Source organism: Myiozetetes cayanensis, unplaced genomic scaffold, assembly GCF_022539395.1.
Source record: "Myiozetetes cayanensis isolate MyiCay16 unplaced genomic scaffold, myiCay2020 scf7, whole genome shotgun sequence".
Taxonomy (NCBI): domain Eukaryota; kingdom Metazoa; phylum Chordata; class Aves; order Passeriformes; family Tyrannidae; genus Myiozetetes; species Myiozetetes cayanensis.
The window spans coordinates 44,780,956-44,807,458 of NW_026087964.1; the positions used below are offsets into that span (position 1 = coordinate 44,780,956).

General features: G+C 37.1%; 1 protein-coding gene across 1 annotated transcript in view; it reads left to right on the forward strand.

Moving 5' to 3' along the window:
• The window catches only part of COL25A1 (collagen type XXV alpha 1 chain), a 306,336-nt gene that overhangs the window by 177,287 nt on the left and 102,546 nt on the right, over positions 1 to 26,503 (forward strand). Inside the window, exons 5-7 of the mRNA XM_050338528.1 lie at positions 5,444 to 5,461; positions 23,053 to 23,079; positions 23,238 to 23,264. Of these exons, the coding sequence (XP_050194485.1) occupies positions 5,444 to 5,461; positions 23,053 to 23,079; positions 23,238 to 23,264 (72 nt within the window). The remainder of the gene's footprint in view (positions 1 to 5,443; positions 5,462 to 23,052; positions 23,080 to 23,237; positions 23,265 to 26,503) is intronic.

The window sequence follows — 26,503 nt, forward strand, 5'->3', positions numbered from 1 at the left end:
AGATTAAACTTTTCTGCTGATTTTTGCTCACAAGCCAATGTAGTGCTTAGAAAGAGGACAGAGAGCGGTTAAAATGGATCAGCATAAAACCAGCAAATATGTTATGTGCTGTCTTCTCAGCAGCAGTGATCCAAATCTAGCAGTGTGAGCAATCAGCCCTAAGGGGCCATATGCTTAGGAGAGGCAGTCTTGAGAGGGGTGCCTGTGAAGCTCCAGGGGGAAAGTCTGGCTGCATTTAAGAGAAAACTTCTCTTCAGCAGACATGAAATAGTGTTCCATTTGCATAGGGCAAATAACCTAAGAGCTCACAATTTCAGCCTAAAAGAGGAGTTAGGTTGCAGAAAAACACCACTCTGCCTGCTCTTATTCCATTGTCAGTGAAAGGTAACTTGACTGCATATTGTCAGAAGACATAGCAAATAAACAAAACATTTAAAATTAATCCAGCTTTCTCTAGTCCTCTCCTCTCCTCTGATCTCCTAAATGGGCAGTTGGTACAGAACCAGTTACTTAGTTACAACACTGTACATCCACTTCAAATCCTTTGTATAATTTGCTTTTATATAACTAGAACCAGCTTCTGGACTCTGAAGAAAATAAGTAACTTGTAAGGTATCAGCGAGGAAAATTCCATGTTTCCCAAGGGAAAAAAAAAGAGAGAAGGATAAGGCACAGGACTTCTTGGACAAAGTGTAGGTGGAAATGAACTGCATGAGCTAAAGTTTCTTACTAACCATCATTACCTACTATAAGTAAGTATTACTTATGAGATTTGAAGCGTTTACTCTTTTCATCTTGCCACCATATGACTAAATTGTTCAGCAAATAGGCTATCTATTCTCTTTTCTCAGTTACTTAAAGGAAAATACACAAGCCAGATGCATTATTTCATATGTTTGATTATGTTGGGCCACTGTGATTTGCCAAACTAACAATTCTTCATTTCATGTTGAACCTGTCTTTTGTTAAACACCAGTTATTGGCTGGCTGCTTCCCACCATGCTGTTTTTAATCAATTCTGTCTTAGGCCTGCTTTTTTGCTGTTTCTTTTCTGTGCCTTCATTCTCAAAATATCTTTAAGATATTGAATTTAGCTGCTGACATAGAGTTATTCATCTTCTGAAGTCCACAGTATTCCCTAAGTCTGTATATTTGTCCTCATCTTCAGTGTTTCTCTGATTTAACTGTTCCATTTTGTTTTGACTTTTGATTATCCCAGGGCCCGATTGGTATGGATGGAAAGCTGGTAGGTGATTTGTTCAAAACCAGTGTAATTTAGGTCTTGCATATATTCCATCTTTGCTCTTTTAATTACTCACGCTGAAATGTATATTAGTCACATACTGGCTTCCTTCAGAATAACTTCCTTCAACCCTAGTAGCATGGATTTTCAACATATTGCTGAAAAGCTGCTTCATCTTTTGTGTCTATCCAAGAAAATGGGGGTTAGCTGTGCTACTCTTGTTTCCTTATAATTTTCTATCTGAATCAGATTGGAAGACAGATGTTCCTACTTGGGTGCTCTGTCTAGAGAATGCTCCACAGGTGTAGTTCGGTGGGGCTTTTCAAAGAGCACAATATCCCTTCTGACCACTTACCTGTGATTCTTGCTGGTTTCCTTTTTCCACAAATTCTTAATTTTTGTGTTTTCTCTATCTGGATTTTGTTTGCTGATTATGTATGAACAGCGTCATGTCTCATAATAACTGCATCTGTACGATATTCGAGATATTCTTTAGGGATATGCTGCTTGAATTAAGTTAGAATTAACCTTTAATTTCATACAATGCATTTTTTAATGCATTTGTACTTGTGTGTATATTTGTATAGCTACACGTTTGGATGTATGAGCCTGGACGTTTATGTTACTGAGATCTTCAAAGATTTAACACCATGGAAAAAGTGTGAAAATCCAGTTTCTGCACCTTCTTGCTATTGCTTTTGCTCCCTTTTCCTCCCTTTCCAGAATAGCCATTTTCACTGATACCCTGGATACATACTTTCTTTTCTGTACTTTTACTTACTACAAGCCCCATCTCATTTTCAAGCTCAACTTGTTAACTTGCCGTGTCAACTTTCATTTTCTCCTCTTAAGACTTTTGCTGTGCTCCTTGAAGTTTCTTCCCACTATTAAGTAACTTGTCTGCAAAGTTTGCAGCATACAGTCAATAGGCTTTTTCTTTAATCTCCTCTTTTAGCAGATTGATAGATTACCTGTTAATTTCAGCCACACCATGTACATTTCCTTTTTTGTTTGAGTATCATATATGTATCAGCAGCTAATATTAGCTTAAATTGCTAGGAAGGGATTAACTATCAACAGTGGAAGAGCTTCCGTCATGGTAATTAGGCTGCCAAATGTAAGCCTGTTCTTTACCTCAAAAGAGTGTATTATGCTAGTAAATAGAAATACAGAAGGGAAAATTGTTCTGAAGATTTTACTGAAACCTGCATGACATATTATGCAGCTATACACACCTTAGCCGTGGAGATTAAAACAAAAACAACAACAAAAAAATCAACATTCAGTATGGATAATTAAGTATGTGAGTAATGATCCAGAGGTTCAAAGCAGCAACAATGAAAAAGTACCTGATCAGTTATTGGTGTTGGGACTGATCCCTAAATGCATATAAAAACCAGCAGTCAGGTGGTAGCTACAATCAATGAATTTTAGAGTATGTAACAGGTTTGAATAAAGAGATGTTCATTTAAAAAAAAAAAATCAGAGTAATGCTGACTTTTCTTTAAGAGTATTTTCACCCTGTTTGTTATCTGAAATTTAGAGAAATACTTCCAGCTAAAACTTTTTAATCCACAAGTAACATGAACTGGAGGTGATTTATGCAGCAATGAACCAAGGGTTCATTGGATTTCAGCAGTCCTAGGGTCGTTTTGGGAACACAAACAGATGAATTGATATTGAGCTTGCTCAAATGTGTTATAATATCAGGTTGAATATATGTTAGAGGATTTTTTAATGAACACAAAAGTAACTCACGGAGCCTTATTCCTGACCCCTTCACAACATACAAAAATGTGAGAAGGCAAAATTAACAACCCTTTTTTGTCTCCCACATTTTGAATTGCTGTTGTGTGACAGTGAGCCTTTGCAATCACAAAGGTCACTATTTTGATGCCTTTCTACCTGTACCTTTATAAGAAGAGCTGATGAGTTCCATAATTCAGTGCTTGCTGCATCCTCTGGGTAGTGTCACTGGATCACTAGTGAAAAGGGAAAATTACACGGTAACTGCAGTGGCTGGTAGGGCAAGGAGTAGCTAAGAGCATGCAGAAATATTGAAGGATTGGAAACCTTTGTAAAAACGATGAAATAATTACCTTCACTAATGTAAAGATCCTTCCATGCTAAAAGAGCTCAGAGGCAAGAGGTTAAAAAAATCCTGCTAAGAATACTTCTGTATTCATCATATGCATTTGCAACTAAGTGCAGGATAATTACAATATTGACAGTTTATGTAAACTAAGAGCAGTGCAACTGCTACATTCCCCAATATCTCATAGAATTCTCTGCATAAAAAACCACTGTCATATAAAAATTGATTTTCTAGCTTCCTCTCTCTATATTGCAGAAAAGTAGTTATAAATGCACAATAACAGAGAGGCAAACTGGTAATGTTGTTGAGTCTGAGAGTAGAGAATACTTTCATGGGAGCATGATTCCAACCCTCAGATTCAGTTCAGGATATGTTTGTGTTATGTGTGTATGTCTTGTATATCATACATACAGCATGTACCATGTGGACAATTAGCAGCCTTTATGTCTTACACTGAAGAAAATGTCATTTTTCAAATCTCTTTGCTTAAATATATATGTATATATTCTGTTTATTTGCCTTCTATCACTTAAAATCAACTTTTTTTGCAACATTTTGGTAATTTCAAACCATCATATTTTGGTTTTTTTAATATGTGTGCATTGGAGACAGCTTTTAATGATTTAGCCAAAATGTATTACAACATTAGATGTACTTGTGAGCAAATGTATTCTAAGATTTATATATAAAGTTTGTATGCAGGGACCTCAGTTTAGATAATTTATATGAATTTATGTACCAACAATACTGCATCAGTAAGCAATTCCTGATGCTTTCTCCCCCATCACCTTTAAAATCACACAGAATCACAGAATGGTTGAAGTTGGAAGGGAACTCTGAAAGTCATCTGGCCTAACCTCTCTGCTCCAGCAGAGCTATCTAGAGCAGCTTGCCTAGGATCATGTCCAGATGGTTTTTGAATATCTTCAAGAATAGGGACTCCACACTCTCCTTTGTGCCTGTGCTTGGGTATCTCCACAGTAAGAAAAGTGTTTCCTGATGTTCGGACAGAAAAGTTTCCACTCTCTGTAGCAGTAATTCCTAGCTAAAGTGAAGAGGTTTTATAAGACTTAGAAGAATTCTCCATGCTCAGTTTTTGTCAACAGAAGGAAACGTAGTTCAATTCAACTGAAATATTAAAGTGTTATAAAACACTTAAAGCTAAGCTAGCCCTAAGAGTTTAAAGAAGTTCTCTCTTTATAGAGAGAAAGATATAAATATTCGTCTCTGTCTTACAGTGTGAGCTGATTGTCTGGGTGATATAGTTCATAGTCACAGCTACTATACAGTTTGATATCATAATCCTGCTTCATGCCAATAATTTTTATTAAGTGGGCTAAAATAACTGCTAACTTTCACTGGCTGTCCTAGACTAGGGACCTTACTGATGGGAAGTCTTCTCTGTAAGGGTTTGCAGCAACAAGAGATACATACTGCTCCTCAGTGGTCAAAGGGTGCCTCTCCAGTTTCCTAGACTGGTCTAAAGGGGATGTTGATAAATAAGAGAGGAAATGCATCAGCTGTCTCTTGGGCTGAGCTGACAAAGGTTCATCTACTTCTGGCTTGTTGGTTGGTTTAAATTTTGGTTATACTTACTTTAGAACTGTGGTGCTTGTAGCAAAGGAAGGAAGACTGTTGTTTGTTTAACAATGTGTTCTTCCAGTTCTGAGACTTTGCTCATTCAATAACCAGTAATTAGCACCTCCTTGAAACATGGAGCTGAGCCATAATAGAGAAAAAAAGCCCGATACCTACTTCTAAATCAGCTTAGCATCTGTGGATTCTTTCTCACTTGACAATTGTTAAATTAGGTCTTTCTGTCGCTTCTAAATTGTTATGACTGTCTAAAATGTGAAGTTTCTCAAATGCAGTTTCAGTGATGTGTTATTGTAATTTATTTCTAGAATCAGTTGCAAGAAAGTTCATCAGTTTGAACTAAAACTTTCAAATTCAATATAGACTTAAGAGTCAAAAATCTGACTTCATACAGTTACTATATTTTTTATTATCTCCTTATTAGAAAGGACTGTAACTATTTTCTACTATTTAAGGAGTTAATCCTTGCCATAACTTTCCATAACCTTTTCTTTTTCTTGTTTTTTCAGGGTCAGCCTGGTCCTCAAGTAAGTGCTATCTTATTTGCCTACATAAGTAATATCTAGATACAGGGCCCACCAAACTCCGGTTATCTACAAAGTATTTGGATTTTTTAGGTTTTTTTTTAATCCTACTGTAATAAACTAGAAACTAGTAACCATCTCATAATTCAGTAAGGCAAATATTTCCCAACAGAGAAACATACCCCCCTGATATGGTTGAGTTCCCTCAGCTGTTTGACCAGATGGTGGGGTTAACAACGTAATACTGAATAAAGCAAATCTCCTAACTATGGCTTGAAACTTTGCCACTGAGATTTAAAGCAAGATAAAATAACTTAGCAAATGTGTAGCAAATGTAATACTTCAACTGCTTATTAATCACATGCTAATAATGTTGCTATAATCCAGGCAGCCCTCAGTTATTTTAAATATTACACTGCTAGCTATTTTGATTCATTATATACACTGCTCTGAATTAGTTCTGCTTTATTTAAAATAGTAGAACTTTGTCTTGTGAGCTGTAATTGAAGACGTGGAAATACAGGGACCAAATTTCAGTTCTAAGGTAGAAATAGACCAGCAGAAAGGAAACATTATGTATAGCAAAAATTAAATGTGAATTATTTGAGTGGAAGAGGGCTATAAAAATGTGAAGAAACAATGAAATGGGGAGGGGGGGAGGAAAGAAAGCCAGTGTCAAGCTTACTGAACTTAGTTGAAAAACACAACCTTTTTGTGTACTCCAGGTACTGTGTAGGAAGCTTTGGTCTGTGGGACCATCTTTGCAAAAGTGAGTTGCCTGAACCAGGATTTCTATGACAGCCTTTTATTTTTCAGAATCATAATTGAAAATTAAAGCTTTGCTGCCTTTTTGACTGATAATCTTTTTAAGTTAAGATTTTCATTATGGGAAGCAAGCATTTTCTTCAGGTTTTTTTTCGTTTTAGTCATTATTTTCTGTTGAAAGACGCTGTGTTAGAAAGCCTCAAACCACCAGTTAGCCTGAATGCCCAGTAGCAGCTCCATTTAATAGTATTGTGTAAGACGTCCGTGTGATATTGGAAATGACCACTGCCCATAGCACTTAGGTTTCACAGTGGGCTATTGATGTGTGGACTACACAGAGAGAGAGGTACCTTCAACCTCTGTGCTGCTGGGGGTTGATGAAGAGGGAGATTGTAATTCTGTGTGGCACTCTAGCTCTGAACAAGCTCTGTTGAGGACCTGAGGCATTTACTTGAGCCCGTGGGCTGCCCTGTAGTTGATGCTGACTTGTGCTGCCACCCGTGTCTTTTCCTTCTGGGGTTGGACCCCCACCTCCCACATTTCAGTTGCTTAGCAAGTGTCTCTTGCTTGTAAACAGCTGCTCAGTCTATGGAACGCATATCTCTACATGAAATGCCCTGGGGTAGCTGTAGGCAAAGAACCACAAAGAACCAAAGTGGAGATCGCAGTATTCAGTGCAGTTTCAAGGGCAGAAAGGCAGAGAAATCTTGTCATGATTTTAAGAGAAGTAGAGTGCAAACAATAGGAAAACCCCACTAAAAATCCCCCCCCCCACAATGGTATGAAGAGAGAATTCTTACATCCTAACTTTAGTAACTCCACCCAGTGGAAGTGCTTACCTCTGGGTCATCACTGTTATTCTGAGCAATACATACCATTATTCTTATTAATGCCTTTTCCTCCTTTTCAGCTCAAGATGCACTTATGGTGGCAGGAGGATATGTATTTTGTATTTTGACTGGCTGATTGGGTCCAGGTATAATTCTTACAAGAGCACTGGTGGGGAAGTCAAAGTGGCATCAGACAGTCAAGAGTTTAGATTGAAATGCCTACACCTAGAATCTTGTGTGCAAATGTTGACATATGAGGCATCTAAGCACTCCTTGCAGTCAATGAAAGTTAAATCAATACTCAGAGCACCTAGAAACCTGCTCAGCTCACTGTAAACTCCTTGGGCTCGATAACGTTGCCTGCATACAGGTATTTGTTGCCGTGTGAGATGATCCAGGGTCTCTGACCTAGCCACTGGCTGTTTTGTGTACTGTATTGGACCATTGTTGTAGCTGCCAGTCACGGGCAGCTGTCTTGGATACGTAGAGAACCTCTCCCATAACACTGGCTGCACACATTTGTGCCCCTTAACTCCAGATTCTGATTGTAGGTGGCTACTGAATCCGATAACTATTCTGCTGAATTGCTTTTCTAGCCAATGTTGACGTCTGTGTGTCTCAGGCAACTACATGTAGGCTGTACATTTAGGTGTCTTTCTGCTTAAACTAAAACTCAGATCCAAATAACTTAATGAGACAAGCGTTTTTTTAAATATTGAAAGCTGTGGTTGAAAATCTCAGGACTTTTAAAAATTAACTTTAGAGTATCAACAGAAAACAGAATCTGTTCACAAACAGATAAAATAAGTCAAACTCTCTTGGTTTGTCCTTAAAATAATGCAGACATTTCAGCCACCTGTGATTATCAGCGATTTCCCTGGTCTTAACTGTGTCCACAAGAAATTCAAAATTAAAAGTATTGTTGGTTTGGTTAGTAAGTAAAGGCTTCCTGCCTTCAAACAACAAAACTGTTATGCTGACTAGAAAAGCACTTGGAAAGTTTCTGATGTCATAGCCATGTAAGTCCACAGTAAGATCAGAGATTCTAATCGTTTTTATGCTCAGTGTTTTACTAAACCTATCCTTTTTTGCTATGGTTTTCCAAAAGTACACACTGAATTCACTCAACACACAAGTATAAATGCATAACAGATCATTAACACCTCCAATCTTTTTCTCTTTAATTTTTTACTGCTTATTTTCTTCAAAAGTACGTAACAGAAGACAATTTGGCTTCATATATTCCCATTTTAAGTCACAAAAATTTATTACAACTCATGACTTTTTTTTTTTTTTCAGAAAAAGCTCATTTTTCTATTATACCTCTGAACAGTAAAGACCATAATGAACAGCCAAAAAATTTCTATCATAACTTCTAAAAAATAAAGTTCCTTCTTATGATTTTGGTTTTCTTTTAAAAAGAGAGCTGTTTTAAATACAATGTAAGTTGTGTTTCTTTGTAGAAGAACAAGTAATAAAATATTTAATATTTTTGCTGAACTTATGTTCTGGCTCTTGAATGACCTCAAAGAATATCTGCTTTTTCTTCTCTAGAATGTAAATAAGTGTTTGGATTACCTTGTACCAGAAAGGTTTCTTTTCCCAGTAAATCTGTACAACTGAATTCTGCCCATGCATCCTCTATTTGAAATAATGGAAGTCTTCCTGTTTGTCAAAGAACAGGGTTTAGCTTCTAGTCTAAAGTTAATTCTGTAAGTAATGTACTGTCCGGGTAAACAGAGAAGGCTCAGTATTTTTAACTTTTTTGGTTGTTTAGAAGTGAAATTCATCTAAATACTAGAAACCAATGCTTTCAGTATTATGGTGAAGGAAGACAAAATAATCCTTTAAAAAGTCTTGCTGAACCAGAACTAATAACAATTATAAATGTAGGGTGGTAGGGTAGTGTTTTGGTGTAACTTTGTCTCAGTCAGTCACTGTTTTTATCTTGGGGGCAATATCCTCTCCCTGGCCTATCTCTAGCACAACAGAATTTCTCTCTCTTGTCAGCACACATGATCACTCTCTGTGTGGGACTTTGAGATACAGCAGCCTCACAGATGCTTCTCCCTTCTCTTTGGCAGCCATCCAAATCTGCATTAGAAATGGACAAAATATTAATGATTGATACTTGTTTTCATGGGATTCTTGTTTTCCTTTGTGTGAAATGTCCATGGATGTGATGTTGTAACAGTCTGAAATTTTCCAGTGCTTTGTGTATGGGGTTACCATGCACGTGTGTGTCTTTTTTACCCTCAAGCTTTAGGGTATGTCACTGGAGTATTTTTAATTTCTGATTACAGAAATTCTGATTCATGGTTAAACTGACTATTACTGGCTTGTTCTGTCAACAGAGCTGGTGGGAACCATTTTAACTTTTAGTTTTCTGGTTTTTGTCAAAGGAGAAAGAAACACAGTCAACAGGACGTAGGCCATAGTGTTGAGCAGTTTTGGAAGGCAGCAGTCTATGGAAGAGATTTTTCATTTTCTAGAGAACAGCTTGATGGTAGGGACACTCCTAGACCTTGGAAAAGAGTTGAGTATCTGGCAGCAGGGAAGATGGAAAAGGGGTTGTGTGAAGAAAATGCATTTTAATTCCTGATGAGTTTCCCTTTCAGTTTTGGTAGTTTGGATAGCCATCTGTGTTCCAAGACCTGTTAAATGTGCTTTTATGGCTATGAGCGAGGTACATAATATGTCTTATTGACTAAAGCTGCAGAGTACTTGTCAGACCCTTAGAGTTGGACATGCTTCTTTTTGTTCTGATCACCATAAATTGAGGTGTAAACTCCATATTACTTATTTCCAGCAGTTTGCTTTCAGAAATGCCTCAAGACTCTTTACTTACATGGAGAGTGGTAGAAGGAGGCAGGAAGTACTCTTAAAAGGGAAAAAATCAGCCTAAGATTGAAGAAATAGTTCATTAGCTTGATATACACAGTGCAGTAATGTTGCTCTTCCTGAAAGAAGCCCAGTGGTTGTACCTAGGCCATTAGCTGTTCCCACTGTGGAGAATGATCTTGTGGGGTGCTGCTTCTTCTATAAACTGGTATCCTAAGCTCCTCTGTAAACTTCTGATCCTGCTGATGGATTGTATATGCAAATGCTAATCTGCTTTTGAGTTACAAGTTGCAGGTCAGATTTTACTGTTGAACTTTAACAATCAGTTTATTATCATCAGGTAGCAGATTTTTGAAAGTCAGTTTCTTGCTTTCTTTGTGTGAATAACAAAGTTAAGTCCTTGATCCCTCTGCTGATAATAATCATTTACAATAAATTTTGAGATCAGAAATTAATCTTAGCTGAGGGCATCACATAAATAAACAAGCATATAATAAATTTCATATGGATTTAGTGTGCAGAGTTTTACTATTTGCTTACCATTCTCCTTTCTAAAATGGTAATAGAATTTGTAAACACTATTGAAATTGTGAGATCTCTTTAGGAAACAGCCTGTATTGATTCGTGAACATGAAGAAACAAAAGCCGTTATCATGACTTTTCATTTTATTCTAGTTGCTAAAATAAACACACATCAGAGAATGTAGGATGAGAAATCGCGCAAAACTCCAGGTTTAGTGTGTACATACATGTTTATGACAGGAAAGATGCAAGAAATGTATCTTCCCAGAAGGAGTTAATGCATTTAATGGTATTAAAGTATGATGCTTTCTCAGCATCATATATAATAAAACAAAAGTTAATAATGTTAAAAGGCACTGACAACAACAATGAGCACTTTCAAAATATAGAACACTTCAGTTTTCCTTGGTAGACTTAAGCACATGTGTAAACCAGGATAGCTATGAATATTAAATGGTTTTTTTTGGCTAAGCAGGTAGTATTAGTGCAAATAAGAGGATTCATTGCTCTGCAAAGAAGAGAGCACAGAATTGGAGATTTAGGGGCGAATTGTTCTGAACCATCAGTTTTACCAAGACTAAGGAAGCACCACACAAAATTTAAAAAGGCTGAGAGGAGTAAGTTCCAGTCATCAACAAGCAAAATTCTCATAGTATTTGATACTGTACTCTGTTTCCAACATATTTTTTTACTTGTCTTTTCCCACCCTTTTGTCAGGAATTGCAAAGGAGCCCCTAATGACAGATTAGTGACTTCCCTACAATGTGCTGCTAAGTGAACTTAGTTTGGGATAATTAGACTTCTTTGAGCTCTGCTCATCAGGCTCTGTCAGACACCCAAGGGGAGGCCAGACCTCTACCCCAGCTGTGCTACTGTGTTCTTTTACCTACTCTGATAGGCATGCTTTTGAGTTACAATTTCAGGAACTATCTGGTGCTGAAATAGCAAGATGTTCAAATGTTCCACAGCGTTTCCTGGAACAAATAATTTACTTCTGATTTTCTTGCTTGATTCATAAAAAAATATCAGATTTGAATTTTACAATTAACAATTCAGTCTAGGTTTTGATTTTCTACAAACACAAAATTTAGAATATTCATTATACAGAATTCTGTGGAAAAGGCTCTTCATGCAACATTATATAGGCTCTGGATGTCCTTGTAAAATGAATTCTACTCTTAGGAAAGTGGCTTCTTTTACTGAACCTGAAGATCTCCTTTCAGAGTAGCTAGATGCAATAAAAGGAAGAAATATTGGAAGATGAGTTTTGAGAATTCAGTTGAGTGTAATTTGTTTGGCCCATAACTTTTAGAAGTTGATCCCCTCATTTTGTAGTTCACAGAGTGACAACTGATGATAATGTCACTCTAAAAAACCAAGTTCTAGAATAAAACAATACATTTAACTAATACATAAAACTTCAAAAGAAAATACGCAGGACAGTTTTTTATTTGTAGGGTGTTACCAACATTTTTTCATGGTGGCATCATTAATTTCTGAAAAGATTTGGGTTTGTTTTAATAAAATAAACATGAAGGTCTGATTCACTGGTTACATATGCTAGCATAAATGTTATGGGGAGTCACAAATTAACATTCCATCTATTCATCTAGAAGGCAGCTGTCACCAGGGCATACTAGATCTTCTAACAGCAAGTGCGAAACTGTGAAGCAAAAATTACTTGTAAGCCTTAATTTGGTAAAGCATCACTTAGGTTAACAAAGTACATATGAGTACAAAAAAAGCAATTGCAAGCCTAGTACTGTGGTTTTGTTATGAGATGTACAAAGGGTTGTCAAAATATAATTAAGGACCCTGAAAATATTTCTTGTATTCCTAAATCATTTCTTTATCAAATGACCTTTGTATTTTCTTCCTCCTATTCTACAGATGGCAGAAATACACTAGTGTGTTCTGTGTTTTATTAGGAATTATGTCAAAGCAAAGTATTGCACTGTGTTCAGGAATATTATATAGTATTTTACTATCCCGCTGCACATGTTTTTAATTTGATATTAAACTCATGCTGGCTTATTGTTTTTACTGATCTTTATGCTGTATTTCAGTTGAATTCCAGTTCAATTTGTTGCAGATCCCAGTAGTTTCACTATCTTTGGGGGGAAAAAAAAAAAGAAATTAGGAGTTATAAAAGTGTGTATTTCATCAATCTTATTATGACTTAAAGATAATGCTGTGATATTCAAAGACCTTGTTCTTTGACACAGTTTTCAAAATATCAGAGTTTCCTTGAAACCCATTATCTATCCAGAGACCTAGTGATGTTTTTGATGAAAGTTTGAAAGTCCTATAAACTAGAGCAGACCTGGGAGAATTGGATCTCAGACTGCTATATGGAAGCTTCAAAATTTGTATATTATATATTCCATTATAAAGTGACGCTTCTATGAATTGAAATTTTACTTTAAGCAACTTTATATTTTAGGAAAAATGCTTCCGGTTTTTTATATTGAATTGATGCTGGCATGAAGAGCTGTGATGGTGTGTTATTCTCTCCTGTAAGCATGAGTCAAGTTTTGAGGAGAAAAGGAAGAAAAAATTGAAACTGCAGCAATTACTTTCGCTGGAGTGTTTTGTGTACTGCCAGTAATGTTATTAACGACCACGGCATGGAAGTGTCCATTTTGTTTGTGAGCTTTAATCTAGAGTGCTGTGTTTGAAAAATGCTTCGTCTGTCCCTGCAATAGCTTAGGAGTTCCTAGTAATCTTTTTTACTGAGATCCATCAGTAACATTCAAGACCTGTTAGCTACTGAGAAACATGAAGGAGAATCACGTATTTTCAGAAATACAATCCAGTTATATTGCCCAGTATGTCTGCTAGTGATCATTTGCCAAAAAGAATGAATATCCATTTAAGTAGACATATACATATGTGTGTAATTTCCCCTGAAGATGTTCTGAATTTTGTAGACCAAACTATTAGTCTTGAGGAGAAAACAGTTTTGTTTTTAATAAACTTTATGTTGTCTTAAATTGCTTCCTGTATAAAGTCCCAGCCTTAAAGGTTACAAAAATATATTCAGTGATCTCACTTTTACATATGTCCCTGTATAAAAGTATGTGTATGTTTGTGGTTGATATCAAAATTCATTTGCATTTATCCAGTGTTTAAACTCAAACTTCACAAATCTGAACAGTTCTCAAAACATGTCTATGAATTATGTCATTGCAGTTTTTCCCTTTGTAGATGAGGAAACTGGGGAAGATAAAAAAGAAGTTTAGTTCTCCTGCTGGCATTTGTTTGTCTTATTGCAGTTTAAATATTGTTTTATATGCTGTCCTTATGTGCTTTTATTTCTATATACTCTTTAATGTCGAATAAAAGGGTTGACGCATCCCCATCAAGACTAGAATTATGACTTAAGAGTGTCAAGGCAATGCCTTATACCTAGGATAGTTTTGGAGACATTTGCAGTAACCTAGTACTTGGAGGTCGCATCAGCTGGGTTTGTGTAGTGTAGCTTTTATCATGATGTTTATCAGGCAGTTCTTGTAAAAAGGCTTTTTTTGGGAACCAGTGGAGCCAGTTCTGCACAGAAACTATTTAAGGGACTGCAGGATGTGCAAGAGGAGGGACAGAAAACAAAGAAGAAGGAGACCCTCAGAGGAATATATGGTATTTTGCTGAAACGTGTTTTCCCCAAGCATTAGCATACCCTTAAGTTTAAAAAGGTACCTAGTTTGTGAAATAATTTCACTGCTCTTAATCTGTGGAGGTCTCTGAAGCTTTTCTGTCCCTTGGGGTGTTTTTTACATGGCTATGGCTTTATACTGCTATTTTAGTGCCATTTTTTTTTTTAACCATTCATGTTTTAAGTACACATCGTTCACAGTAGCATTTATAGTAGCATTTGAAGACAACACTAAAAGAATTTCTAAATATTTCTTTGACACTTTACTGCCTTGAATTAGCAAATGTCTCCTATACTTTGTAGCAAAGTTTGCAAAAGAAAAAAACAGTGTATGTACAGTATGCTTTGCCTTTGAAATACTGAGTGAAACTCAGCGCATTGCAGCTGAAATGGAAGACAATAAATGGAAGAATGGAATTTACCTTCCCTGTTTCAAAGTCTGTGTTAAAATCCTTTTGCTGAAAAGTTAAGTTTAGCATTGAAATGCATGTTAGCTGCCAAACCTTGTTTGTATGTGAGCTGTGCAGGTTTGCTTGTATACACAAGTTCAACCTTTAATACTTTAATCTAAGTATGCCTTGATATGATAGCAGGTACAGACCAAGATTCTTCTGAAAGTTACCTTGTTTTGAAACTAGTCCATGTTTCAAATGGATGAACAGAGAGGGTTATTTGGTGTTTTAATCATCTGTTTCTGTGTAGTTACGATTTTTTTGTAGAGCTGGACCCTATGCAGCATCTGATAATAAAGTTCATGAATCTTCTAGATCCAACTGCTGCTCAAGGGAGGATCTGCCTGATAGATATTTGTGTGCTACTTTATCACATGGTAGTTATGGAGACAGTAAAGTTGAAATATCCAAAAGGCTAAGGAGCTTGGAAGATATATTTCGATGACCATAGGTACTTCTCTTGTAGGTAGTGACCAGCAGTTGTAAATCTCCATTGCTCTGGAACTCCCCCCTTTCCTTGCTTTTATCTCTTGTCTGATTTCTTCAAAATACTTGAAGTATTGACATCCTCATCAAAAAGGTCCTTTTAAACCAAACAAAAAATACTAAATGAGTGAAGGCCACTGTCATTTCAGCTGAATTATCTACTAGGCCAGTAAGCAATCAGGGAAGCATCAGAGGTATTTGAATTAAAGAAACCACTGTTCAAGTTTTAGGTAAAAAAAATAGCTGAAGCATTAGGATAGGAACTACTGTTTCTGAAAATAACAGGAAGTTATTAACTCCCAGTGAGGAACTGTTTTCTTACTAAGCCTCTAGGAATAAAGGAGAGAGCTGGCCAAAGGAAGTATAAAAAATATTTAATGGTGACTTTTTATCTCAAAAATCTGGAAAAGGGATTTCATGAGTCTGATTGGCAGAACATGTAGGGTTTTTTTTCTTTTCAATTTCTATTGTGTTGGGAAAGAAAGACAGAATGTATTTTCATAATCCCTGCAGTTTTATAAGCCCTAAATTCCACTGGAGTACATTGGTCTTCCTTTTATGGTTTTGTTTGTTGGATTTTGTTGTTGTTGTTTTGTGATTTGTTTTGGTTTCTTTTTTCTCAAGTTCTTATTTGGTTTCAGGGCATATTAACTGCTTCCATAAAATAAAATGTTTTAATTGGGTTCAAGGCATCAATACTTAATGTTTCTCCTTAGACCAGGGTGCCAGAAGCATATGAGTATTTTTGAGCAAAATAGCTCTATATTTGTACAGTCTGCTTGTTGGCTGCTTATGGGTACAGTTCTCACTGGCGAGTGCAGAAAACTCCTCTGGAGATAATTAGGCTAGTATAAGATGGAGTGGATCTCCAAGTGTTTACTCTCAATGCAGCAAAAGGAAGAGGAGGAAGAAGGCAGGGGGAGGCTCTGTGAAGATAAAGGACTGCAGAACAGCCCACCTGTGATACTGGAGAATGAGAAGTTAACCTTGGTTGTACTATACTTTTTAGCAGGGCCTGCTAAGGTAGGACAAGGGTTGCTGATTTTAAACTAAAAGAGAGATAGATACAGACTAGGTAGGAGGAAGAAATTTTTTACGATGAGGGTGATGAAACACTGGCACAGGTTGCCCAGAGAGGTGGTGGATGCCCCATCCCTGGAAACACTCAAGATTAGGTTGGACGGGGCCCTGAGCAATCTAATCTAATAGAAGATTTTGCTGCTCACTGTAGGGGGTGGTCTAGGTGACCTTTAAACCCTTCCAACCCAAACTATTTGATGATTCTAAGATAGCATGTGATGCTTTTTCAAGTCTCAGGTGGACACATAATGAGACAGGGATCTGCTTGTGGATTGGCAGAAGAGGAAGCCTGAAACAAAGTCTGTATCAAAAACATGTCTCATTTTTGGAACGTTTTATAAACCAAATACTGAACACTGAAACTGGTATTATGTTGTACTGTCATGAAAAACGTTCTTAAAAATCATAAATTGAATTCCAAAAAATTCTGAGAGACTGCAATGGAAATAGCAAATATAACAGTAATAGTAAAAAAGCTCCCTTTTTCGGTCTGTTTTGTGAATTTTGATTCTGTAGGGCACACAAGTTGTGTTTTCAAATGTTTTTCTGCAGTTCTGAGTGCCAGTCAAAAATTTGTGTGCTTCTGTGGTTTTGATGTAACCAAGATTATGTGTTTGTATCTTCCTTGCACCTATGATGTTATTGAAACCAGAAACTCTCATTGTTTTCTTACAACATGAGAGATAAAGCAATATTAGATCTCCTCATATGTATTTTTGTGTCCTGTTTTACTTGTTTACAAGAGTGGAATTTGTGCTGTTGGTTTTTGGTGTGATTTTTACAGTATTGCATCAAATCTGAAACATCATCAGTAAACTTGTGTTTATCTGAAAAATAGTAGAATAGGAAGGTACGTGGTGGACAAGGCAATGAGGGTGTAGGTTCAGGAAATACTTGTTTTACAGTGCATTGAGCATTAAGTGGAAGTCAGGAGGTTTTTGATGTTACCTGAAGCCATTTTCTTATCTCTAATAATGTGCCAATTTTTTCTGTCACCATATAATTGGTGTTACTGGCATGTACAGCAGCTGTTTGATTCACAAGAAACTTAACAGATTCAGATTAAATTAATTTGTGGAAATAGTAAAGCAAATCCTAGTTTTTTCATGTACATATTCATAAAACCTCCATACCACAGAATCTTTATCGGACTATTTGTGTTGAGTTTTGTAGGTTTTCAAAGAAAAACATTATGTTTGTATGTAGAAAGGGGGCAGGGTTTGGGAGGAAGGGGAAGAAGAAGGTGACAATCTTATTGATTAATCAAAGGAAAAAAGTATGTCAGAGAAAGAAGAGGAGACCTCTTCTAGCAGGTTCTTGCTTGGGACACTGAGCCTTATCCTTCTTCCTGGGTACTGAATTAGTCAATTAGTGGTGACCCTTTTGCAACTTGTGATGTAATCTGGTTTTTGTGAGCAACATTATAAATTCCAAGAAAAGCACCCCATCCTGAGCTCAACAAGAGCACTACATGAGAAATGAATGTCTAAATTACAGACTAAATGATTTCTTGACGCATTCGAGGTTGATCGTGTTCTCCTGCCTGTAGTTTATGAACTTGTATGATTTATATATTGGTATAAATCACTGACCTCTGAATGCAGTTGTATGGATTTACAGCAGGAGTCACAATTTGCTTGTTTTGAGTGTTAACTGAGCTGTTTGTCCAGATTGCTATATACATCAGTCTTGTATTTCAGATTAGATCATTTACATAATGTTTTTTAGGTCAGTTACCATTATTGTGTCAAATATTCAGGTTTCTTTTTCTCTGCCTTAGGATATTTTTAAAAAAACTTTAGAATATAAGGGGAGCAAATGAAAGATTGGTAAGAGTCTTTTGAGTGGTGGTTGTTTTTTTTCTTTGAAGTCTTCACCATAAGTCAGTCATATCACAGGGGAAGAATTCAACTTGTAAAAAAGAAGAGACTTCAGCAGTAGAAACAATTCAGATTCACTGGAAATTCTTGTGAGCACTTGTAAAATTGATGCAAGGTGAGGTGCTGGCATTGTAAACTAGCATATGTAAACGCTGGCTGAAAACACAGCCAAGCTCAGCAGATGCCAAAACCACATTGCTCAGTAGTTCAGGGTTTGCATAGTGGGCGCAAGACTGAAATGAGTGGAGGAACTTTGAAACAGTTATGAAACACAACTGTGCTTCATAATACGCTCTATAACCTCTTATGATTCAGCATATCTGATCCCAGTATTTTACAGCAATTATAGGTTAACCTGGGGACTGTTGTTCCAGACAAGTTCTTGTAATTTGTGGAAGTCGTGAGTCAAATTTCAAAGAAAGAAAAAGTTTGACTTTTGTATCTGATTATTTTGTTGTTATGTGCTGAAGCCACCTTTTACCCTCAAAGTAAACTGCAGTAATTGAATTAACGTAGGCAATATATGGCATACCATTTAGTAGTGCAAACATAATTAAACTAAGCTGGCAAATTTATTTCCTTCTTGAGTTTGTCTAGATGACATTGGACAATTTGTTTTGCTTTTCCGTTCATATCTGCAGGGCTGCTGTTCCTTTATGCTACCAGTCACATATTTATTGTGGATACTGTTCCTGCTTGTAGGCATGAATGGGTTGTATGCTCTTTGATCCCAAATGAAAATGAAGGTTGAATCTTGGAAGCTGCATTCAGTCCTCTGCCTGCCAGGTTGCCTTAGCATGTGGCTGTTGTGGTTGAAATGTAGGAAAGCAGTGACTGTCTCTGAAACATTATTACCCGTGCCTTCTGTGATAACTCTGTCTGATGAGAAGTGCTGAGTTTGACATCTCAGGACGATCCCAATGGGATGTGGGACTGTCATAGTCCAACTGATTTTGATTGATTGGTTGGTTGGTTGGTTTGTTGTCACTGGGGCACTGACAGGTCCTTTATCCAATGGTGTCATATGGGCTAACAGTCACAAAAAATTTGGATTTCTCTGTCCTGAGTGTGGAGCTTTCTACCAAACCTCCAACATTGTTTCTTCTTTAAACCTCTTCTAAGGATCCCTTATTGTTTTCAGTTTTACTATAGGTAGCATGTCAGTTTTTAGAGCCTTTTGGGTGAGTTTATAGTAGAACTACCTGTTTATGGTTAAAGGCAGATCTGTAGCAACAGGAATGTGGAGAGAATATAAGAGAATTCTGATAATTATGAATGTTTGTAAAACCAGTAGAAGTCAAGTACTGGCTTTTGAAGAGGTCCTCTGAATATAACTATAAAGGCAGCAGTGCCTCAGGGGTGGAATACAGAATTAGCATCTTTCAGGGAATGAATTATAAAATTCCAGCTATATGAAAAAAACATACTGATTACACTTGATAAACCCTAAGGGAACATTGTCCAAATAAAGACTGCAAGGATCAGTCTCCTGTTTTCTGCTTCTGTGTTCTCTTGCCCTTCTGTTCTTGTACACATATTTATAATACTGTAAAATTTCATCAGAGAAGGGAAATGAGATTTTGATAGCCAAAAAAAAGGATCACCTGTCAGTAATGCTGAGCATGGCTGTTGAATGGGTTTGACCCTTATTTCAGCTTTATTCTTGGCTGGCAGGTGCCTGGAGGCCTTTCAGTCTGCTTTAGAAGACCTTGTTTTAAAAACAGTAGTATTTGTCGCCTAATTATGAATGCAGATTTTGCATGTGTTTGAGATTTACAAGGCCTTGCTTATGTGAAACGGGCTATAAACTCTCCTTGGAAATGTATAGTAGTCTGGAGTAGATAATTACAGTTTGAGAAAAGAGCCTCTGTTTCCAGTGAAAACACTGTAAAGTTATTTCAGAAATGCTCTGACCTCAGACGTTTCATATAACTTACACAAAATGCTTTCACATTTGTTCAGCAGCTACTGGCTTGATCTCTGCCATCTCATAAACGAAAGCACAGAAGTCTCCCTGGGAAAAAAGCAGCATGTCTGTGCTGTGGCCTACAAAACTAGTGTTATTTTACTCATTCTGTTCTTTTTGTCTATACCCTTAAACAGAAGAAACCTTGCCCTTCTTTAAACAAATCTGTCTCTTAATCACACCCCACCCCCGCAAACCCAACTTTGCCTTGGATTTTTCTTCCTCCCTGCCTCCACTCAGTGTACACACACACTAATAAATTCTGTAGTAAAAACCTTGGGAGAATTTCTCAGCACAAATGGAAAGAAGATGTCAAAGGCTGAAGATAGGAATTTTCTGTTTAAAGTTGCAGAAACAATAGAGGACAATTGAAACAATAGGGGGAAAGCCAGAGATGGGTGAACAAGCCATGAAAGTATTGCATTAATTTTCTTTTGAAGAAACCCCACTGGTTCTCTTTACTTGCATCCAAAAGAGCTATTTTTGTTTGCAATTGTTTGTTTGTTTTTCAAGACTCTTGAGGAAAACAAAAGCATTGCAAATACAAGTGAAAAGATTCTTGAGAATGTTCACACCAGAAATGCTCTTGTGGCCTTTTGAAAAGTTGTTTTTTACTCCTGGTACAATAAAATTGTCAGATATTTATGACTACTTTGTATGAAAAATTTGTGTGCTGGAAGGACGACTTGATAGAAACAATGGTGTGTGGCACTCAGGGAGTGCAAACACCAAGCAATGAAAAACAAACTGGAATTCTGAATATGGTGTGAACAGGTAATTTTCAGAAAGTCCTGCACAGAAAAAGAACTAAATTTAGTTGAAATACATGATTCGACCTTACTAAATAGCATGTTTGAGTATGGATTGTGTTTTCAGAGAACTCTTAATAGGAAAACATCCAGGGTAGAGGCAGGGGCCATTTCTGCAGCTGGAGATGGTTTAGGATATTACCAGCAGTTGTACAAGGGAGACAGTCTACTAGCTCTGCAGATCTGCTGGACGGACCCTCATGTGAGCACACTCTAACTTGTTTCTGTTCCAATGAACCAGCTTCATTCAGGTAGATGATGTGATTGGTGCTGTCTTAGTTTCTACCAGCAGGCAGAACTGTAGCGAGCACGCCTCAGAAAAGTTCTGAGCCAAAACCCACCAGAAGCAGGGCCACCCCTGGGCGTAAGAATGACATTGAGTGTCTGAACGAAGGCAGCAACAACTCCCACAAGTCAACATCTGTCTACAGTCTCAGTCATGTCATGTTATCTATAATTTCATGCCTAAGGCCCAAGAAACAGGATTCTGAATGTAGCAGATAGGGGTCATGCTATTTGCAGTTTGCAGCCAATAAGATATTCAGAGCCAGTCATAGCTTGACAATTCAAGGAGGTGGAACACATGAACACAGCCCTTCACTTGTGCTCGATGTTCATGGTGAAAAAGGCAGTAATAGCCAGCACTGACTGATTTTAGTTCTTCCCATCATGCAATTACTGTGTTACTGATGCTATAAGTTTGCAAATTCACAAGCTCATTGGCATCGATGTGTAAATTTTAAAGCAGATCTGCTAAAAATGTGCTCTACTGTAATGTCATGCCAAAGTACATATATGTGGAGTCTGTAGCTAAAAGTAGATAGTGCTTCATGTAGTTTTCAGTATGTGTTTGTGTGAACTTGTGAACTGGAGAGGGGCAGTCAGAGCTAATGTATAAAAAAAACAGATGGAGGGACCTGAAAGGTGCAGCAAGGTTGTGTCTATTCATTAAATTATTTTGTTTAATTTGTTTTTAAAGAGGCCAAGTGCTTTCAGGGCAACACAAAGTGGGCAGGGGTCATAGTTAATTGAGCAGATAGTTTCCACTCAGCTAGCAGTGAACACTGTCCTTCCTGAAGGAGATGTAGGGATGTCAGGAGGCAGAGTTGTTTCTGTGTCCTCTGCAGCAGACTATGCAGATGGCAGGTTATGGAAGGAGAGGCATGTGCTTTAACTCCTTGAGAGATTTAGCAGCAGATGCTCTTCTCTGGTATGCGTCAGGAGCCCTTAAAACTAAGCAGAAAATTGGCTACAATAAGGATTCTCAAAGACTTGCCTGGGGTTGATCACATCTTTAATACACAGCAGGCTAACCTCCCTTCCATTGCTTTTATGTGAACCACACGAATTTTTACAAGGGTTGTTGGTGACAAACTTTTCTTGTTCTGCATACACACACTCACACACACAGAGACACATACACCGCCCCCCCCCCTTTGTGTTATAACAGTGGACCCTGCTAGTTTGGATGACTCTTTTTCTGTTTCCAGCTGCTTTCATATGTATATCTGAGACCCTTCTTTGTAATGAAACACCTGCATATCTTTCAAAAAGCTGAAGGTAAAGTCTGCGTTATGTAAGCAGCCAGTTCTCTGCAGACTGATAGCACTTTTATTCACAAGATACTAACCGGAAAAGCTAGTGTTTTAGAAACCTGCTGGTAGCTTTATGGAAGGCAGTCAATAAAAATGGAATAGGAAAGGACCTCAGTGTTTTGTGATTCTATCACCTTACTGTTTGTTGGGTGGTAAGTAGCAAGTAAGTAGTACTTCAGCAAAATCATGTTATACAAAGAGCTCATTTTGCCTGAAACACTGTACTTGGGACTAAACATTAGTATTGCCAAAGACAGGAATGAAAACCCTACTTTTAGATTCCTAATCCATTTTTGTTTGGCAATCTCTAAGACAAGGAGGGTGCCAAAATATGTGACAGATTTATCTGTCTCTGAATTTATTAGCTGCACTGCGAAGAAGTTTTAGTCTTAGGAAACTTTCATATCTGATAGGAGATAAACTGTTGTCCCTGACTGAAATCAACAGAAATCTTGTCATTTCAGGCATAGTTTTGCTTGTATAAGTAGTCTGATTCAACACAGAGGGTTAGCAAACTATTCAAGAAATAACTACATAGTGCCTATTATTAGTACAGTGAAGAAACCATCTCTAGAACAGTCCTGGCATTTGGAGTGAAAAATTGTAAGGAAATAACGTTGTTGGGAAGAAACTGCAAGTTGGTGCAGACCTGTTTCTTGCTGTGTCCCAGGAGTTAATCAGTATCGATAACTCATCTTTGCTTTCGTTTCTTTCAGGGCCCTCCTGGTCCAAAAGGCGAGAAGGTGAGTGGATGAGTTCTTACAAGGTGAACGGAAAGCTCTCCCAGCATGAACTAAAGAGACTGTTTGTATTGATGCAGTGTAATGTTAGATTATATAACAGAGCTGGGTAGCACACAGATGCTGTGTTAAACCTATCATCTCATCTTTCCACTTTGCAGGGAGATCAAGGTGATCAGGGCCCTCGGGTAAGCATCTTAAAAAAAATGTTACACTTCCCCTTCGCTGAATAGGCAATTAGTCTTTAGTGCAAAACTAAATTAAATACACTGTCTGAGCTAATTATGCTTATTAGCTGCATTTACCCTGCATGTTGAAGTAAGTGTCTGCAGGACAGTAATACTGAACACGACCAGATAGTGTCTGGGAAGATCTGAGTAATGCAATAGTAATGCACTAAAATACACACTTTCCATTATGGGTGGAAGTAGGTTTCTCAGGCATTTTGCTCCGCTGTATAAAAACTGGCTTTCCTAACCAAACTGTTCAGTTTCCCCAGCAATGTGTTCACGCCATGCATGGGCTTCTACTATGCAGAGGGCCAGTGGGTTTCTAATAAATGTCCTTCTAGATTTCATGTAAAATGTAGCTAATATTTAGTGAATTATAAACAAATATAATGTATGCATGTATTAGCTCTTTTTCCTGACATGTTATGTATTTGATATTTCTAATAATAACAGTATTATCACCTTGTAATTATATTCAGACAGTTCGAAGATGGTTTAGCTTAGGAAATGTAGAGGTTCTTTTAATTTCTAAATATCATGTTTATTTTAACAGAAAAATAGAGAAATACAGGGATGAGCGTTAAGATAGATTGGCTGCGCTACTTCTTTCTTCTTTACATCTGTGCTTCATTAGAAAATGCTTGGTTACATTGTTCGGATGATACAATGACTCTCTTCAGTTACATGTTTATGAATTTTTCCATAACAGTGTGTTCCATGGATTATTTTTTTTTCTGTTAACTGTGTTAAACATTTTGAATTTGCAACTTTATTTTATTCTACTGTTTTATTTCATGTAGTTCGATTTAATTGACTTTTACTTTTTTCAGTCAATAATGTTATCTGAAGTCACAACATGCTTTTACAGCTGATTTTGATGTTGGTGCTACCAGTATTAACTACCATGGTGTCCTGCTATGTTACAACTGCACTTTTATAAAGTTACAACTGCACTTTTATAAAGACAGTGGCCTAAGAGTGAAAAGCTTTAAATATTATTTCAGTTGGAACTCAATAAGAAGAATCAGAAAACTACTTCAAGAAGTAAAAGAAAGTAGAGGGTAACAATGTGAGGCCCATTATGCTTTTTTCTAAGCTAACTAATATACAGACTAAAGATTCTGAATAATGTAAGAATTTCCTTTTAACTTCTAAGCAAATTTAGTATCTCTCAGAGGCCATGCTGCACTATATATTTTGGCTGGTTCTGTGCTACAGAACTTCATGGGGAATGGGAGGAGAGAGAGGACAGGGGAGGAGAGTGGAGCAGTGCCTGTGGCTTTGGAGAGGATGCTCCATTCAGATGGCATGTCAGAGTCTGTATGTTCTGTTCTGCTTGCACTAAGTGGCCTTACATTCAGAAGATGCGTGTTCTTACATTCACAACTGTGACCTTAGATTCAAAAGAACAAGCGTTATAGAGGTATTGGAGAAGGATTCAGTAACAAATATGGAAGAGCAATGTTGTAAACAGTATTACATAGCTGAGGATAAGAATCTAGAATTATGAGTGTTGGAGAGGTTTCCAAGGAAAGGTTCAGAGGTTTGAACACATGAAAACAAAATAAGTGGGATCAACGCAAGGGAATGACGATGCAGAAATCTTGTCAAAATATTGGAGAGATGTCAGAACTAGAAAGTGGTTAAATGTGTGTGGCTGGAAGTGTTGGCAGTACCCAGTAAGAAGATGCAAGTTTGTTCAGTGTTGTAGGTGGAACACGCAAGGACTGCAGGAGTGTTTATGTCCACTTTGCCAAAACGTACCCTCTATGCTGGAAGGCATTGGAGCCCTTACTGAACCATACAAAATGGTTATAGCTACTTTGTGGGTTTGGTAACTCAAGTGCAGATTAAAAGCAGAGAATTTATGACCTAAGGAATTCATATATAAGAACATTACGAAGTTGTATCTGCAGCAGCAGCCATCAGCTGAGACTGAGTTCTGTATCTGATTACAGAAAAGGAGTTTGATAACTTCAGCAGTGAAGAGGAAGAGGCACTGAATAGCACCTTGTGGACTATCTGAAACTTCACCAATTTTTTTAGTCAATGCATGTTGTAGTAAAGTACATCCTTTTTCAGTATATGGATCTAACTTGGGTAATTTGACCAGTGTTGTTGGTTTTCTCTATGTATTTTGAATATGTTCTACGGCAGCTTCTCCTTTTTTGCCTTGTGTATTTCACCAGTAGTGAGTACTGTGAAGCCTCTGACCATTTTATGTTTCATGGTACATCAGTTACCTCCTCTGATGACTGTCTTCAGGGTGAATCTGCTCGACTTGCCAGGGGATTTACAATTTAATTAATGGAAATTCTTTGTGTAAGCCAGTCATGCACCAAATGAAACTAAACCCATTTAAACCTGGTTGGTTACCTTTGCATATAATTTTCCATCATGCCTATGTAAAATAAATGGGTTTAGAGGGAGTACCGTACAGTATTATTTTCAAGAAATATATTGTACCTGAAAGTAACTGAGGCATGACATTAACACTTGGTTTTGGCAAGTTAGCAGACAGATTGGATACAATATCTGAAAGTGGTGAACATTGTAAATCTAATTTATCTTTTACAGATAAGGTGCCTTAAGTTTCTCTGGCTTTATGTTTTTATATATTGGTTTGAAACAAGCATTTAGCTTAGCAAAGATCTTTATTGGACTGAAATTCCAAAATGACCCTTATTCTTTAGAAAAGCTGCTCTCTTTCTTCTAGGCATTTTCATTAGTAAGAGAAAATGTCAAGATAAAATGTAAAGACTGTTCTTGTCAAGATGAGACCTTAAACTTTTAAAATTCTGCTGAAAAGAAAGAAAAATATTTGTGAAAACATTTTGCAAGAAAAAAATATGTTGTTTTCTGTCCCACACAAGTTTTCACCTTGGGTCTTGAGATTTTTGAGATATCCTTCTTTCTGAAATAATTTCAAAACTGTAAAAATAGTAACCAGATATCTCAAAAGGTCTTGTTCACAGCCAGTGGATGTGCAGAATATATACTGAACTGCTTTGAAGTTCAGGTTTTCTTAAAAATATCTTCAGTAAATTTATACACTAAGAATTTTAACCCTGCAAATACCGCCCAGGAGTCAGGCACTTTTTAGCATAATGTGTCTGGGGTTTTGTGTTTGGTTTGTTTTTTTTTTTTTAAAGAATCTGAGGAGTTTTCTTAAGTATTCAGAAGTAATCTGTGGCTCA